The sequence below is a fragment of the Alexandromys fortis genome, unplaced genomic scaffold (assembly GCF_014885135.2).
Source record: "Alexandromys fortis isolate MF-2015 unplaced genomic scaffold, M_Fortis_MF-2015_v1.1 scaffold_1, whole genome shotgun sequence".
NCBI lineage: Eukaryota > Metazoa > Chordata > Mammalia > Rodentia > Cricetidae > Alexandromys > Alexandromys fortis.
In genome coordinates, this window is record NW_026067927.1 from 28114099 (window position 1) to 28129917 (window position 15819).

General features: G+C 46.3%; 1 protein-coding gene across 1 annotated transcript in view; it reads left to right on the top strand.

Moving 5' to 3' along the window:
• Positions 1-15819, top strand: part of Cap2 (cyclase associated actin cytoskeleton regulatory protein 2) — a 133555-nt gene that overhangs the window by 114683 nt on the left and 3053 nt on the right. Inside the window, exons 8-12 of the mRNA XM_050144425.1 lie at positions 6963-7152; positions 8663-8835; positions 9860-9983; positions 10077-10159; positions 14126-14266. Coding sequence (XP_050000382.1) covers positions 6963-7152; positions 8663-8835; positions 9860-9983; positions 10077-10159; positions 14126-14266 — 711 coding nt within the window. The remainder of the gene's footprint in view (positions 1-6962; positions 7153-8662; positions 8836-9859; positions 9984-10076; positions 10160-14125; positions 14267-15819) is intronic.

The following is a 15819-nucleotide window of genomic DNA, read 5'->3' on the forward strand; positions in this document are numbered from 1 at the left end:
GGCAAGACCCTGCTGTCTCAGAAACACCAAAAATAAATAAATAAATAAACGAAACCTGACTCCTAAAGAGATTAAATGAGTAGCAACTGCTCTGAGAAGGAGCTGTCAGTGGAAACAAACCACAGGGCCCCCTGGTGCACAGCTGTAGTGCATAGCTGTAGTGCACACAATGTAGGCCAGATTGTAGGTAGCCAAAAACTTCCAGTTGCGCCCTGGGCTGCATAGGACGCCTCTTGGTTTCCTGCCTACAGTTCATGACTTTAAAAATGGAAGAGACAGCTGTTCCTAGGACAGTGACACCCATTTAGAAAGATTTGTAGAACGTTAACTTTCTTTAAAAAGTCTTTGTGCTAAATAAAAATAAAAAATAAGAAGTTCATAATCAAACATCTGTTCTCAGAATTCATCTTAATAGGCCTTAAAAGCCTCATTTGAGATTTTTGTGCTGCGTTCCTGCAACACAAGTGAACTCTTGCACCGGGAACACAGCCATTGGAAATCATAAATGCACCGCTTGTCTTTTTCCTCTTAAGTGGCAAGCCATTGTTAGATGACCTTTATAGAAGCTCTTTTTTAATTGTGCCCAGCCTGAAAACTCTGAGACCCTTAGGAGACTCCTCTCCCCAGCCTCTGAAAAAAGGTTAAGTAATTGTCTGAGGGAGGAGCCACTGCTGCTTTGCTAAGGTAAAGGCTGCCTTCCTCCAAGCCTCTACACTAAGATCCTCAACGTAGGTTCTCAGCATGGCTTTCTCCGCTAGACGCGTGATTATGCAGTTGGTTTGTTTGTTTTTCTGGCACAAAGACTTTTTAAAGAAAGTTAACGTTCTGCAAAGCTTCCTAAATGGATGTCACTGTCCTGGGAACAGCTGTCTCTTCTATTTTTAAAGCCATGAACTATAGAAAACCAAAAAGCGTCCTACACAGCCCAGGGGACACCTGTAAGTTTTCGGTTACCTACAATCTTGCTTACATCATATACACTACAGCTCTGCACCAGTGTGCTCTGTGGTCTGTTTCCACTGATGGCTACTTCTCAGAGCAACATCCATGTCTCATCCCAGTCACGTGACCTCGCTCCCTTGGGTTCTGAGCCCTGAGATGTCTGGCTCTACACTGTGGCTATCAAATGAAAGTCATTGTTCAAGTCAAACATATTATGAAAGAATTTATTAATGAAAGCTTTCTTTGAACTGGGGCAGTAGCTCAGGCAATAGAGTACTTGCCTTGCATGCATGAAGGCCTGAACTTCCCACCCCAAGGCCTGTGTTTTAGGGCGGGGGGATGGGGGGCATGGAATGGGTAGGATTGGCAGTACGGCTCAGTGAGTAGAGGCACCTGCCGCCATCCCAGATGACCTGAGTTTGAGCTCTGTGATGCACTGAACAGAATTGGCCCCTGAAAGTTGTTCTTTGGCCTAGTCAAGGTTGATGGCTCCTGAAGAACAAAGCCTGTAGGGGGAGTGGGGAGAGAAATCAAGGGAGAAACTTTGAGAAATACCCAGAATATTGGGTAATGTATTTAAGAGGACCATACCTCTAAGCATCCTATGGGTGCTTTGCACAGATCCAAAGCTCCACTCAAGGAATGAACAGCATCTACATGCTAATATAGTAATATATAGCACCCTCTGCAGTGCCCTTCCCTTCAGGTTCCCAAGGCAGCACCTACCTCTTTGGAGACACCACTAGACAGGCCCACCCCTTGGCTCTCTGTCTGTGTCTCTGCACAGACCCAACTCAAATCCTGAAGAATGCAAAATCTGCCCCGGTCCAGAGCCCTGTCCTTTGAACTTTCCTCATCACCACCACCACCACCATCAGTGCCTACAGCCTCAGTTCCCATTGCTGTCAGTGCACACCCCAAGCACCAGGCCCTGGTGATCTTGTTCCCATCTAGTCTGGACCCCCGGTGTTTCACCTTTCCTGTTATGGCTACCTTTCAAAGGTAGCATGCTGGGGTTTGTTGACTTTCAATCTCTAGTCTCTAGGACATCAAGAAAGACCTCATCCCAGAACAACTTGAGTACTCCACTGGGAACCAGGGTCTGGGTGCAAGTGTGTCATTCCTGTAATCAGTGGGGAAAGAGATAACTGAGCAAGAGGCCAGGTTTTCCAGCAGAATCCTAAAGCATGGCAAGACCAGTGTGGAAGATGACTTGATTCTGCAGTGCCAGTGCCAGAACCAAGAGGTCCTAATCTCCCCCCACCCCGGCAAACGAAGACCATTCCATGCCGTGAAAGGCCCATGAGGCACAGTGACATGCACCAATGACCCTTGTACTAGGAGGACTGAGGGAAGAGTAAGAGGATGAGGCTAGCCTGGGCTACATAGCATGACCCTGTCTCAAAAAAAACTAAGTCAAGGCTATTGTTCCTCCCGATACTTATGTATTCTAAGCGGAAACCCATCAAAAATGCTATTTCATAAGGTAATCCATGCCCCTGGTCTTTACTTTTTAATATAATATTTGTATTAGTCGTTTGAGAATTTTATACATGCTTGCAATGTATTTTGATCATATTCACTCCGCACCACCACCACTCCTCTCCATAACTTCTCCCAGGCTCACCCTTTATCTCCCCCATCCCCTCCCAACTTCTTGTGGACCAGTGACTTTAAACAAACAAACCCTAGAGTGGTAAAATGGCTCATCGGGTTGCCAAGCCTGACACTGGGTTCTGTTCCCAGGACTCCCCGTGACAGTAGCTGGAAAGAACCCACTCCTATAAGTTGTCTCCAGACTTCCACACGAGCCACATGGCAAACATGAGCACATGCATGAATAAGTAAGTGTAATTTTTTGTTAATAAAGCTGGATGTGGTGGTGAACACTTCTAATTCCAGATCACAGAAGGTGGAGGCAGAAGGATCAAGAGCTCAAGGTCATCCTCGGCAATCTTGTGAGTTCCAGACCAACACGGGCTACACGAGACCCTGACTCTGAAAAAAAAAATCTGGATATAAAAAAATGATTTCTGAAAGAAGGCTTTAAAATCAACAGACATATGCAAGAATTATGCCTCTGGCCCTGGCTGCTAGTTTGTTATTGAATACAAACGGCTTTTCAGAGTTCCTGCTTTTTTTTTCTGCCAGAGGGGTTTCAGTACAGCCCAGGTGACATTGTCCTATTTAAGGTTCATCTCAGTCCATCGGACAGGGTGGTTGTTCCCACACTTATTCCCACACTGCACTCAGATAGAGCGGTGGGCGCACACACACACAGGAGTGTATAGCGTACCCTGCTTTCATTCCCCAGCTAGTGTTTCTGCCACACAGCCTGGGCTCAGGAGGTTTTAACAGATCTGTAGGTACTTCAACCATTATAATAGATGAGAGCCCTGGCATGGAGCTGGTGGAGCTGGCATATGAGCCCTGGTGCAGTTGAGTCCTGACTGAAAACCTTTGACACCTGAGAGTCCTTCCTCAACCCCCGTTCCCCAGCCGGCTTCCTCTCTCCTTTCGGGCATCGTGTGGGATGTCTTACTGGCTACTGCCCACTGGATGCCAGGTTATAGGAGGGCATAGAAAGCGCTGTGGTCTGTAATGGCACAGAAAGAGAAGGCCAGCGAAGATAAGTTCCTCCCCTCCCGGGCTTCGGGGGCAGCCTGAAGAGATTGAATTCAGGGAAGGCCTAATCAGTTTGGTTTCAAGTCCACTGTTGAGTAAAGCCCCTGCATGCTAATTGCAAAGTAACCTTGGAAACCAGAGCCTGATACCCAGCGAATGATGTGGAAATGAGGCTGCACCTCAGAAGGGCACGTCCAAGGCAGCATCTCACAAGCCCCAGGCGTCCTTGATTCGGGAGATTCTTATTTTCCACATTCATCTCTGTCAACCCTCTGTCCGCTGTCACCGGGCAAACCGCATGAATGTGTCAGCGTCCCCAGAAGATGGGGATGCGGTTTGTTATTGTTGTTGCTGCTGTGTCTCCTCCCGGCTCTCGGGCTCGGAGACTTAAGAGAGATGTGTTTCTAAGGCAGGGCCGGCTTCCTTTCTCACAAAACAGGAGCCCTGCAAAGCTCAAGTTTTCAGAGGTTGGGGGAGGGGCTGCTCCCCCACTGACTGCAGGAATTATGACACGGTTTTGAGAGAGTAATATTTCGTGGCTCTCGGTGTCTCTCACCAAGGCCTGGGATAGGGTTTGATGCGAAAAGCTTGTCCTGCGAATCCTTTCCTCGGCTTTCACCTCAGTAGCATGATAGGAATCCTTTCGGATCCTGGGGGAGGAAAAACTGGCTGCTCTCAGGAGCTGTGAAATCCTTTTCTGCTGGATCCCAGAATCCTGACCGAGTCGGGGTGTTCCTCCTCAGGAAACAGCGAAAGCAAAAGTGCTGCAAATCCCAGCTCTGAAGAGGAGGCTTCAGCCTGCTGAGGCTCAGACACTTGTTCTGAATGAGAGGAGAAGCTTCTCTCCTCCCAGCCGTTCTGTGCTGAGTAGAGATTATGTAAGAACTCAAAATTAGCTGCCTTAAGAGACGACCGAGGATTAAAACTTCCTGACTTTGACATCTCATAATACCAAGTTGTTTATGAAAATGATATTATGCTGTTCTCATTAGCATTTGGAGCTTACATAATGTTTCAAGTTTTGTGTTTTGGTATTGAAAACACACACACTGTTCTGTCTTTCCCGATTTCTTAGTCCTCCATCACAGCTGATTTTGAGACAGGGCTTCACTGTGTGGTCCAAACTTAGCTCCATATAGTAAGCCCAGGGTTGTCTGAACCTAGTCATTCTCCTGCCTCAGATCCTGAGTAACGAAATTCTTGACGTGTTCCACTACCCCTGGCTCTGCCTCTTGGAAATTTAATTGGCTTCTAATTCCTTTTCATAGGTATATAGCCATATGTCAGTATTTACAAAGATTCTCCGTACATAAGAGCACTTGATGCTCTTCCAGACCCGAGTTCAATTCCTAGCTCCCATGTCAGGAATTACTGACTGTAACTCCAGATTCAAGGAAGCTTGTATCAGTAGATAAACCACACACTATTACATATACCCAAACAGATATATATATATATGTATATATATATATATATTCACATAAATAAGAAAGGTATGTATTAAATGTGGTGGTTTAAATGAGAATGGCCCCCATAAACTCAGACATCTAAATCCCTGGTTGCCAGTGGGTAACTGTTTAGGAAGGATTGGTAGGCATGGCCTCCTCCTGTTTAGTAGGAGGTATGTCACTGGAGCTGGGCTTTGAGATTTCAGGAGCCCATGGCAGCAGGCCTGGCCTCACTCTCTCTGCCCGCTGCCTGTGGATCAGGATATAGCTCTCAGCTGCTGCTCCAGCACCATGCCTACCCACCTGCCGCCAGGCTCCCCACCATGATTGACATGGACTTACCCTCTGAAACTGTAAGCAAATCCCCAATTAAAGACTTTCCTAAGTCTTTTCTTGTCCATACTGTCCCTTCACAACAATAGAATAGTAACTACGACATTAAAAATATAATGGGATACACTTCTTAAGTTATTGTCTATTTAAGTTTCTGTCCAACTGGGTTTAAGTCCCCTGAGGCCAGGCATGGTGGTGCACACCTTTAATCCCAGCACTCAGGAGGCAGAGGCAGGCAGATCTCTATGAGTTCGAGGCCAGCCTGGTCTACAAAGTGAGCTCCAGGACAGCCAGGGCTACACAGAGAAACCCTATCTGGAAAAAAACAAACAAAACAACAAAGTCCTCTGAGAATATCATCAAGGGGTCTACATTAGTTACTTTTCTCGTTGTTGTGATCAAAGACCTGACAGGAAGCAGCTTAAGGGAGGAGGGGCTACTATGGCTCCCAGTTTGAGGACACAGCCCACGACAGAGGGGAACGCATGGCAGTGGGAAGTCACATTGTATCGTAGTTGGGAGGAGGCGGAAAGAGGAAGGACGTTGGTGCTCAGCTCCTCTTCATTCAATCCAGACCCCAACCCATGGACCTGTGTGGCCAATCCTTAGGGTTGGTGTTCCCTCCTCAGCTAAATCTTGCTGGAAGTACCCTCCAGGACAGTCAGAGGTGTGTTGCCATAGTGATTCTATAGCGCATCGATGAAGATGAGCATCCATCGCCATGACAGGAAGCCCCCACTTCTGTGTCTCCTGGTCCTGCCGTTTGGATTTCTTAGACCTTTGACCTGCAGACTGCTTGCCCCACAACAGAGAAAGTGAGCATGCATGCTGGCCTTGGCTAAGGTTCTGATGGCTGTTGGTCTGTGAACCTTGACATTTGCAGAGCTGTCGGAGGGTCCCAGGTGCCTCTGGATCTGCCAGTCACCCAAGTCATAGATGGCAATTTGTTTGTCCTTGTTTGAGGCATGCGTATTCATGAAGCAAGTTCCAGAGAATTTTAGTGTCTCTTTACCTGCTCAGAAGTGCTCAAAAAATGTCTGATAACTCTCTCTCTTTCTCTTTAGTGGTTGTAGTTTCCACTGTCCACAAAAAAAAAAAAAAAAAAAAAAAAAAGTTAATTTTCTTATCCTTTGTTGAGGCATGCGTATTCATGAAGCAAGTTCCAGAGAATTTTAGTGTCTCTTTACCTGCTCAGAAGTGCTCAAAAAATGTCTGATAACTCTCTCTCTTTCTCTTTAGTGGTTGTAGTTTCCACTGTCCACAAAAAAAAAAAAAAAAAAAAAAAAAAAGTTAATTTTCTTATCCTTTGAACCACCTTTTCTCACCATTTTGTAGTCAATGCTGGTTCCATTTTTATCCAGAGCCTTGCACATGAATTTGGGACTGTGGACGTCTGCTGATGACCTAGTGGTGGGATTCCTACATATGCAAAGCCCACCCAACCCAACAGACTGTACGCTTCCAACACAGATCCCACCCTGATCCATGGCCCTTCATACAGGCTTGCCATGCTTGGTTCTGCCACTGGGACCCGGTCGGAGAGTCTTGACCCCCGGACAGAATCCCAGCCAGACCTTCAGTCTCAGCCAAGCTCCCATCATCTGTCTCCCACAGGGTCCTGTAGCATCCACAGCATCCGTGTTTTCCGTCCTCTCCTCTGGGCCTGGTCTCCCACCACCACCGCCACCACCGCCTCCTCCTGGGCCACCTCCACTCTTTGAGAATGAGGGTAAAAGTGAGGAGTCTTCTCCTTCCCGCTCAGCTTTATTCGCCCAGCTTAACCAGGGAGAAGCCATCACAAAAGGTAAGAACGCAGGTCCTCGAAGCTGGCTCCCTCTTCCTCTGGCTCTAGACTTGGGTTCTCTAGGGCCCCCATAAAATGCACATCACTGCACCCTCATTAAGACGCAGGGAGAAAGAGTTGCCTTTGGGAGGTGGGCACTCCAGGACATAGGCTCCATGGGCTACCACATGGACCAGCAAGAAGAACTCAGAGACTCTGTGTTCTCAGTTGACCAATGAGTGGTCCCTCCTTAGCTCCAGTGCTTCCCCACCATCCTCCAAAACTAAGTCATCAAGACCAAATGAAATAAAATTGGTGAATGGTACTCCTGTCCTGCAATATGGCAATTAGTTGATTTTTTTTCCGATGCAAATCCTTAAAATGTATCAGGATGAAAAGTACATGTATGCTAAACAACAGTCACATTACCAAAAGGTGTGTTGCAGGTATTTCCCATCCCCCTCCCCCGTGCCCAACTAATAGGTTTGAGGGTGTGGATGGGGCTGAGAGCTGAGAACTCAAACTTTCCTGATTTATCCCTGGCTCGGACCTACTCTGCTGATCCTTCTGAAACTCACTTGCAAAGCAAAGGAATGGACTTCTAACTCTAAAGCTGCTTCCGGATTCTAAGAACTACTTACTGGGGTATCATAGCCTTTTAAACTATACCTAGCAAATTAGTTGGCTATGAGTAAGCCAAGAACCCTTTGGGGGTAAGATGGCTTGAGGGTTTGTCGGAATTTTTGTTTACTTTTTGTGGGGGGAGACGGGGGGGGGTCATTTATCTTCACTGTACCGCTTTCTGTTTTAGTTTCTTTTCTATTGATTTCTATTCTATTATTCTGTTATATATCGCTATTATAAAATACCCTGATGTCAGTGACTCTAAGGGAAGGAAATGTTTGTTTGTTTATTTATTTATTTATTTATTTATTTAAGATTTCTGCCTCCTCCCCGCCACCACCTCCTATTTCCCTCCCCCTCCCCCAATCAAGTCCCCCTCCCTCATCAGCCCGAAGAGCAATCAGGGTTCCCTGTCCTGTGGGAAGTCCAAGGGCCACCCACCTCTTTCCGGGTCTAGTTAGGTGAGCATCCAAACTACCTAGGCTACCACAAAGCCAGTACGTGCAGTAGGATCAAAACCCAGTGCCATTGTTCTTGAGTTCTCAGTAATGGGAGGGAAATTTCTTTGGAGCCCAGGTTACAGTCCCCCAATGTGGGATAGTCAAGGCAGGAACTTGAAGCAACTAGTCACATCCTTGTCAAGAGGAGAGAGAGAATAATCACACTTGTGCTTGGTATTCAGCTGGTTTTCTCTACTCTTTTATAGTACAAAGTCCAAAACCGGGGCATGGTTTTGGTGTCGCCCATTTTTAGGCTGTTCCCGCATCAACTGAGGCAATCAAGACAACCCCCACAGACACGTCCACAGGCCAACCTGATCTAGACAGTCTCTTGTTGAGATTCTCTTCCCAGGCGAGTCTAGGTTAGGGTAAGTGGACAACTAAAACTAACCACCCACGTTTCCTAGGGCTCCGGCATGTCACAGACGACCAGAAGACACACAAGAACCCCAGCCTGAGGGCTCAAGGACAAACTCGATCTCCAACCAAAACCCACACACCAAGCCCTACATCTCCAAAATCGAATTCTCCCCAGAAGCACGCTCCGGTGTTCGAGCTGGAAGGGAAGAAATGGAGAGTGGTGAGTCGGGTCCTTTAGCGTTTACTCTGATTCACGCGACCAAAACCGACTCTAAACACCTAAGCAGCGAAAACCACGCCCCAAAGACATGGGGACTCCTACGTGACGTGCCATGATGAGAAAACCCTGGCTAGAGTGAGAAGCCAGGTGCTTCCGCGGGCTTGCAGGTTGTTTTCCAGTAGCTCCCGTGAATTCTTTCCTTCTGCTTTCTAGAACTGTTCTTTAAATGTGGTAAAAGCGTGAATGACATTTACCGTTAACCACCTTTACGTACACATTCCTATGGTGTGGGGCACATCTATACTGTTGTATTTCCAGCCTCGGCATTCACCTCAGACGACTCTTCACCTTGCCGAACTCTAACCCTCTACCCCAGTCACTGTCAGTGTGCTTTCTTCCTAGGAACGTGACTACTGATTTCCGGAACTTTTAATCAGACAGGGGAGAAGCCATCACCATGTGGTGTTGGGAGTCTGTGCCTTGCGGTGATGGACTGATTTCATGCCTAGCCATAGGTGCTGCCACCCCCACTTCTCAGGGTTAATTCTGTGAGCAGATCATAGATGCTTTGAATATGGATGTTAGCTGGAGTCTTAAAGATGAAGGAACAACATCCCTGGAAAAATTGTCAGGGCCTGGGTAGGCATTGTAACTTAGACCACTGTTTGGATGTCATCAGTACCATCTCCTGATGGACACAGCAGGGTCTGCTGCAGCATCAAGTGGCTTGTTAGCCTCCAGGTCTCCATAGCAACCACACCCCTGCTCCAGCCCTGCCCCCTAGGAGGACAGCTAACGTCTGACTCTTGGCAAACCGATACCCACTTGTAAGCTGTGGTTCACCCACTTCCATAATTACAATTGACAGCTAAGACCTGGAAGTTTCTCTATAAGGAGAATGTTCTGGAAGAAAGCAGACTGGAAGGCAAGAATTCTGTCGAAGCCTCCAGCAGTGTCCACACTGAGTGGGTTCAGCCTCTATCTTTCTGTCTGTGTTTAACATCCATGTCTGCCTTCCTTTCAGGAATACCAAGAGGACAAGAATGACCTTGTCATCTCCGAGACCGAGCTGAAACAAGTGGCTTATATTTTCAAATGTGAAAAATCCACTCTCCAGATAAAGGGGAAAATAAATTCCATCACTGTTGGTAGGCGAAACTAAGGCTGTGTGTTTGCTGTAATGAGCTGTGCTACAGAAGCACGCTATGCGCGCTTACTGGAGCTTCCCTTTTCCCTTTTAGATAATTGCAAGAAGTTTGGTCTGGTGTTTGATAATGTCGTGGGCATCGTGGAAGTGATCAACTCCAAGGACATTCAGATCCAGGTGAGTGGGCTCTACAGCCATACTCTGTACTGTCATGGCTTTGCATGGGCCGCTCATCTTCCTGCAGGGGACAGAAGAATGGGCTCATTCCTCATGTCCACCCAGAAAACATCCGATTCCTGTTCTTTCTAAACACAGCTCCATTGTCGTCTCTCTGGGGAATCACCGTTAGTCTGTCTTTTTTTTCTTTTCCCTCCTATTTTGTACTGAAAGCACACATCTTACCATCTCCATCTTAGGGATGGCTAATGAGCTGGGGACGTAACTCAGCAACAACCGTGCAGCACACGTAAGACCCTGGGTTCTAGCCACAGATCAAAAAAAGAAATCAAAGCCAGCTAGCTATACAACCTTTGGAGTTCTAAATACATATAGCACCTGAATACCATATGCACCCAATAAATGTTGCTGAGCTCACGATTGGATGAGTCAGCTGCTATGGATAAAGGATATTGAGAGATGACCCTAGAATAATAATAGTCCCCTGCCAAAGGGAGTTTCCGCTATGTGGAAAATGGCCTTGAGGAAGAAGCGGGGGACATGTATAGAATGTAGATAGTCAGAAAAACAACCCAGGGAGTAGGATTGGAATTGAATTTTCAGGAACAAGAGAAAATCTGTACTCCTTTAATAATGCTTACTTTATTAAATAGACTTTTGCAACATACAAAAGTCTACAGGACTTCTGACTTTGGGCCAAGTCCAACTTTTCTCATTGATTATACTATTGGCATATTGTTAATTACCCCTTACAATCTGGTGTTTCCTCATGATGACTGACAAAATTAGATTTCAGTTTTATAAATCTTTCTCTTTCCTGGGCTTCTCTACATCCATGCTTTTAATTAGAACTCATTAAATTGCATGTATAACATTTGTATATTTACCTTGTCATTTAAGAAACTGGTGTTGTTTATGCCCACTGGATCTAACGTGTAAAGGAGCTGTACGTGCAAGACTGACTGTATGCTCAAATATCAATGTGGGAGCTGTCATGAAAGTGGAACACTGGGGTCCCCGATACATCCTAGCGACATAGTGAGCCTGGCACACTCACTGCAGGACAAATTGGCACCATGTACTACTGAATTCCACATCCATAGCCTCTGGCTGAGTCATCGGGTGTTTATGTCCATGCAGTAAAGCTCTAGCCACAGGCTGAGGAAACAGAACACATGATTTGTACTGTCATGGTAATGGCAACAATAAAAAAAAAATATCTAAGTGTGCATCAACTGGCAAATGAATAAACAAATCTTTCTAGTTGAATACTAGTCAATAGTTAAGATGAATGAACTGTACGTGCAGGCATAGAAACCAGGTGAATTTTTAAAAACAGGCAAATAAAGCCCTTGAGCAAAAGAGGAAGTTACAGGATGGCAGGGGCTGTGTGATATAGCCAGTCATTAAAATATAGCAAGTGTGTGCAAACCAGTTCAACATGAAGCCTGACAGGTCTAGGTGCCCTCCTGTACGTTTCACCCAAAAGATAGATCATAAACAAAACCCAAAAGCCAACTATCAGAACAGCCAGGAGAGTAGTTACCGATGGGGAGGGAAGCAATGAGAAGGAGGGAGAGGGAAAGGGAGGTGGGAGACAGCACCCAGGGGACTTCAGTGATACTGAAAGACTTTGGTTCTCAAGAGGAAAGCAGAACAGAAGTTGGGTACGTGCTGCACACCTGTAATCCCAGCGCTTAGGAGGACTCCTTGTAGTTAGAGGCCAACTTGATCTGTATAGCAAATCCCAGGCTAGCCCGGGCTGCATAGTGAGACCCTGTTCAAACAATAAACAAGCCAACGTAATAAAGCCCGGTGTAACAGTGTACACCTGGGCTTGCAGCACTTGGGAGGCAGAGGCAGGAATTCAAAGCCATCCTTGGTCCCATTGCAAGTTCAAGGCCAACCTAGGCTATATAAGGTAGGGAGGGAGGGAGGAAGGGAGGGAGGAAAGGGAAGGGAAGAAATTGTCAAAAACGCCGAAAAGGAAATAAGCCAAAATGTAACACTGATAAAGTTGTTGCAGGAAGTGTGTGTATCTATTATTCTTTGTTTCCACGCCTGAAAACTCCTGTACCATCTTTAAGGATGTGAACCTGCACTGAGAAGAGTGGCCTCTGGACGGATGAGCCGCGGGTTCCCCGTGTAGAGAAATAGAAGAAGCGATTCAGAGACAAGAGAAAGACGTTTGATTGAACACTTACTGAAATGTTGGGTGATCAAACCAAGAGAGTTCCATTACCTAGTTAAAGTGCCCATTAAATTGTTTCAAAAGGGCCTGGGCACAACCGAAGCAGAAATCAGGTCGCCTGCCTGGGGCTGAGGCGGGACCGCCTGGAAGTGGCCATTAGCGATACTTTTAGAATGATGGGACTCTTCTAAAAGTGGCTTGTGGTCCTGATAGCACAACTCTGTACATCTATGAAATAGCATCCAATTTTACACTTAAAACGGGTGAATTACTGTATATATTTCACTACGATCATGTTATTTTATAAAAAAGAAAAAAGCTAAAGTTCATGTAATTTGGCCTAGTAAATCTATTTTTGGCCAGATGGTCTAGGAAAATATTCAGATTGGAGAAGGCAGACAACAATAGTCAGTGGAAATTTCTTAAGTTGTTAGGAAGAAATAATACTCGTAAGTCAGCCCTCTAGGACGCATGGCAGTGGGGCTTCCCTTTGCTTGGCTAGTGGGATTCGTGGTGTTCGGGGCTGGAGTTAAATGCTTTTCATCATTGTAACATAAGCAAGTCTAGAAATCATCAAAACAAGACCACCGGCACATTTTAAAACACATACGTGTATAAACATGCACACACACATGTATACACATATGCACACACACTATTTTATTTCAGGCAGAGCCCTGCTTTTACTTACCTGACCTTGAGCTACCCCGCTCTCTCTACCTTTCTCTCGGCCTGGGGTTCAATTCCAACTCAGTATCCAGTTTCTATGGAGCAAAAAGAGGAGAAAGAGAGAAGCATGGTGGCCTGGCTAGATGCCCCCCCACCCCAACCCCAAGGAATTCACTAGGGCACCTGTACCCCTGACACAATTTGTCCCTTTGGTTTGCAAACTAGCCTTTTCTTTGGGTTGAAAGGAGAGATGTCTTTATTGCTTTAATTAGCATTACAAGAAGAAAACTTCTAGAGTTAGAATAAGGTCTTTGGGGGAACCATATATCCCTGTGGACATTGGGGGGGGGGCAGGTCTGGAAACCGATTGTTGGAGGAGAAATTCAAAACTGGTCTGCATTTTTACCGGACTTCGATATTTGTAAACAGTACAGGGCTACAAAGCGCCGCCCCCTCTTGCACAGGGTCCTGGTTATCTATGGGAATGCCCTCTGTTTGAGCTTGAAAGGAATACATTCTGAAATACCTAGACACCTTTCTCATTTGAACTTCACCTTCAGCCCCAAGATTCTTACTCAGCAAATGACTTGCAGGAGAAGAATGACAGAGTCCCCTACTTATTCTGGAGTTTGGGAACAATCTGCTTGGCTTCTGTTCAAAATTAATCTTATTGTGCAGCGCCTGTGTGCATACTTGTTTCAGCCCCAGGCTCACAGATAACTGTCAAAACTTAAATTTTAAAGCAAATGAATCCCGTTTCTCTTATCGTGAAATCAGATACACATTTCAGAGTCACTTACCGGGTTGCCAGGCTTTTCTGAACGTTTTATTTAGCTGCTGCTTCCAAATTAATCCCTTAATTTCATCTCAAGAAAGAGACCCTGAGCGTTTAGGATTCCGTCTTGTATAGTCCTTTCATTGTATCCCCAAATGACACCTATCCTGCTCATAGACAGAGAGAGAGAGAGCACACTGCCCATGAGTCCTAAAACTTAGTTTAGCTGAACTCACTATAGCTGGAGGAATTCAGGAGAGTATCTGCTTGGGTACATGCTCATTTTTATTTTGTTGCTTTGGTCCCTTCCGCCCCGCCCCCCTTATTTCAGGTAATGGGGAGAGTGCCAACAATTTCCATTAATAAGACAGAAGGGTGCCACCTGTACCTCAGTGAAGATGCGCTAGACTGTGAGATCGTGAGTGCCAAGTCATCTGAGATGAATGTCCTGATCCCTCAGGGTGATGATTATGTAAGTACCTTCCAAAAGCCTGTCCAGACACGTCACATGTCACGGTCACATTAGCATTCTTGGAGAGTGGCTCGTCAGCTACTCTCTAACATCTGTAGCGTCATCTGTAGACAACTTCACAGGCCGGTAAGGGAAATGGAGAAGCACCTTCCGTGTGGCCCCTCTCCTGTTGGCTCCTGCGTTTGTGTCTGGAGACTCTTTGCTAATCATTACTGGAATGAGCCAGCTGTTTGCGCCTGAGGTCCTTTTCTGTAGGACTAAATGTTTTCCTTTCCTCTGATGGAGGTAAACAAATGAGGAGAGATGCTTTGGGGGTTGCGAGGAAGGGAGGAGAAGGAATACAAGTACACCTTCCTGCTTCTGAAGCCAAAAATGTTATGATCCTCTTAACATAAGGATCTGCTGGGAAGCTTGGTAGAAAGGTAGGCTCCAAACCCTGGAAAAACCTAGGGCTGGATTCAGGAGCCTCACAGTGGGGCTCGAAATCTGGGTTCTTCATGTCCGCTGTGGCGGCATGCACTCATGCCATGACACGCGTGGCAGAGGAAAATGTCAGATGTCAGTCCTTGCCTTCCACTTTATTTGAGACAGGGTTTCTTGTTCACTACTGTCTAAGCCACAGTTCTAGCTTCTATGAGTTATCCTCTCTCCTCCTTTCATCTCATCTGAGAAGGGCTTAGATTGCAGGCATACAACGTCACAGGTGTGCAACATAGCATCTGCTTTATGGATGGGTTTAGGGGCTCCAAACTTACGTCCTCCTGCCTAGACAGACAAGCACCTTGCCCACATCCCCAGCCCCAGAACCGTGTTTCTCAGCAGGCTCCCAAATAAATTCTTATACTATCAGCCCATGGAATTCCTCATTTGGAAACACTAGCCCAAGTAATTCAGCCAGAATTTCCTTTCTTCACATCTCCCCAGTGAAGCAGCTTCTAAAGGAAGCTTCTCTCAGAACCACAGCTTCACACGTTAAAACTGAGTGAGACTGAATACATTCCGTTTCTTTGGAGTCTGAAGTATGGCATCTCAGTTTGTGGTTGTTGCTGCAGGGAAGCAGAAGAAGAAGCACATGGAGAATGCTAACTGTGTGAGGCAGGAGGAGGCAGCAAACCAAGAGCTTTAACGAGCATGCCTTGCGGAGAGGGGCCATGCCAGCCAGATGGGTCAGTTAGCAGCTCTCTCAAGAGCAGTCAACAGACAGGTTGATTTTCTTAAGCAGAGATTATCCACACCCATCCAGGCTTTCTTCAGCTCTACCACACATGCCACATGCTGCAGCCTAGAGTTCCTCATCTGAGTTTCAGGCATGATATTTTGCAAACAATGGGCATTGATTCACCACTTTGGGTACAGAGACTGACTTTAAGGTAGACAAGCATCCCCTCTTGGGTTCTCCGCAAATACAGACGGGGAGCCGAGTAGGACAGCTGGCTATCTATATACTGAGCCGTCCCTGGTCTTCGTAGGTATGTAAGCAGAACGTTCAGCTGTAGGGAAACTGTACCAATTAAGACAAGCAGTGGGGTTTGGGTGAGCACTTCAGACTCGAG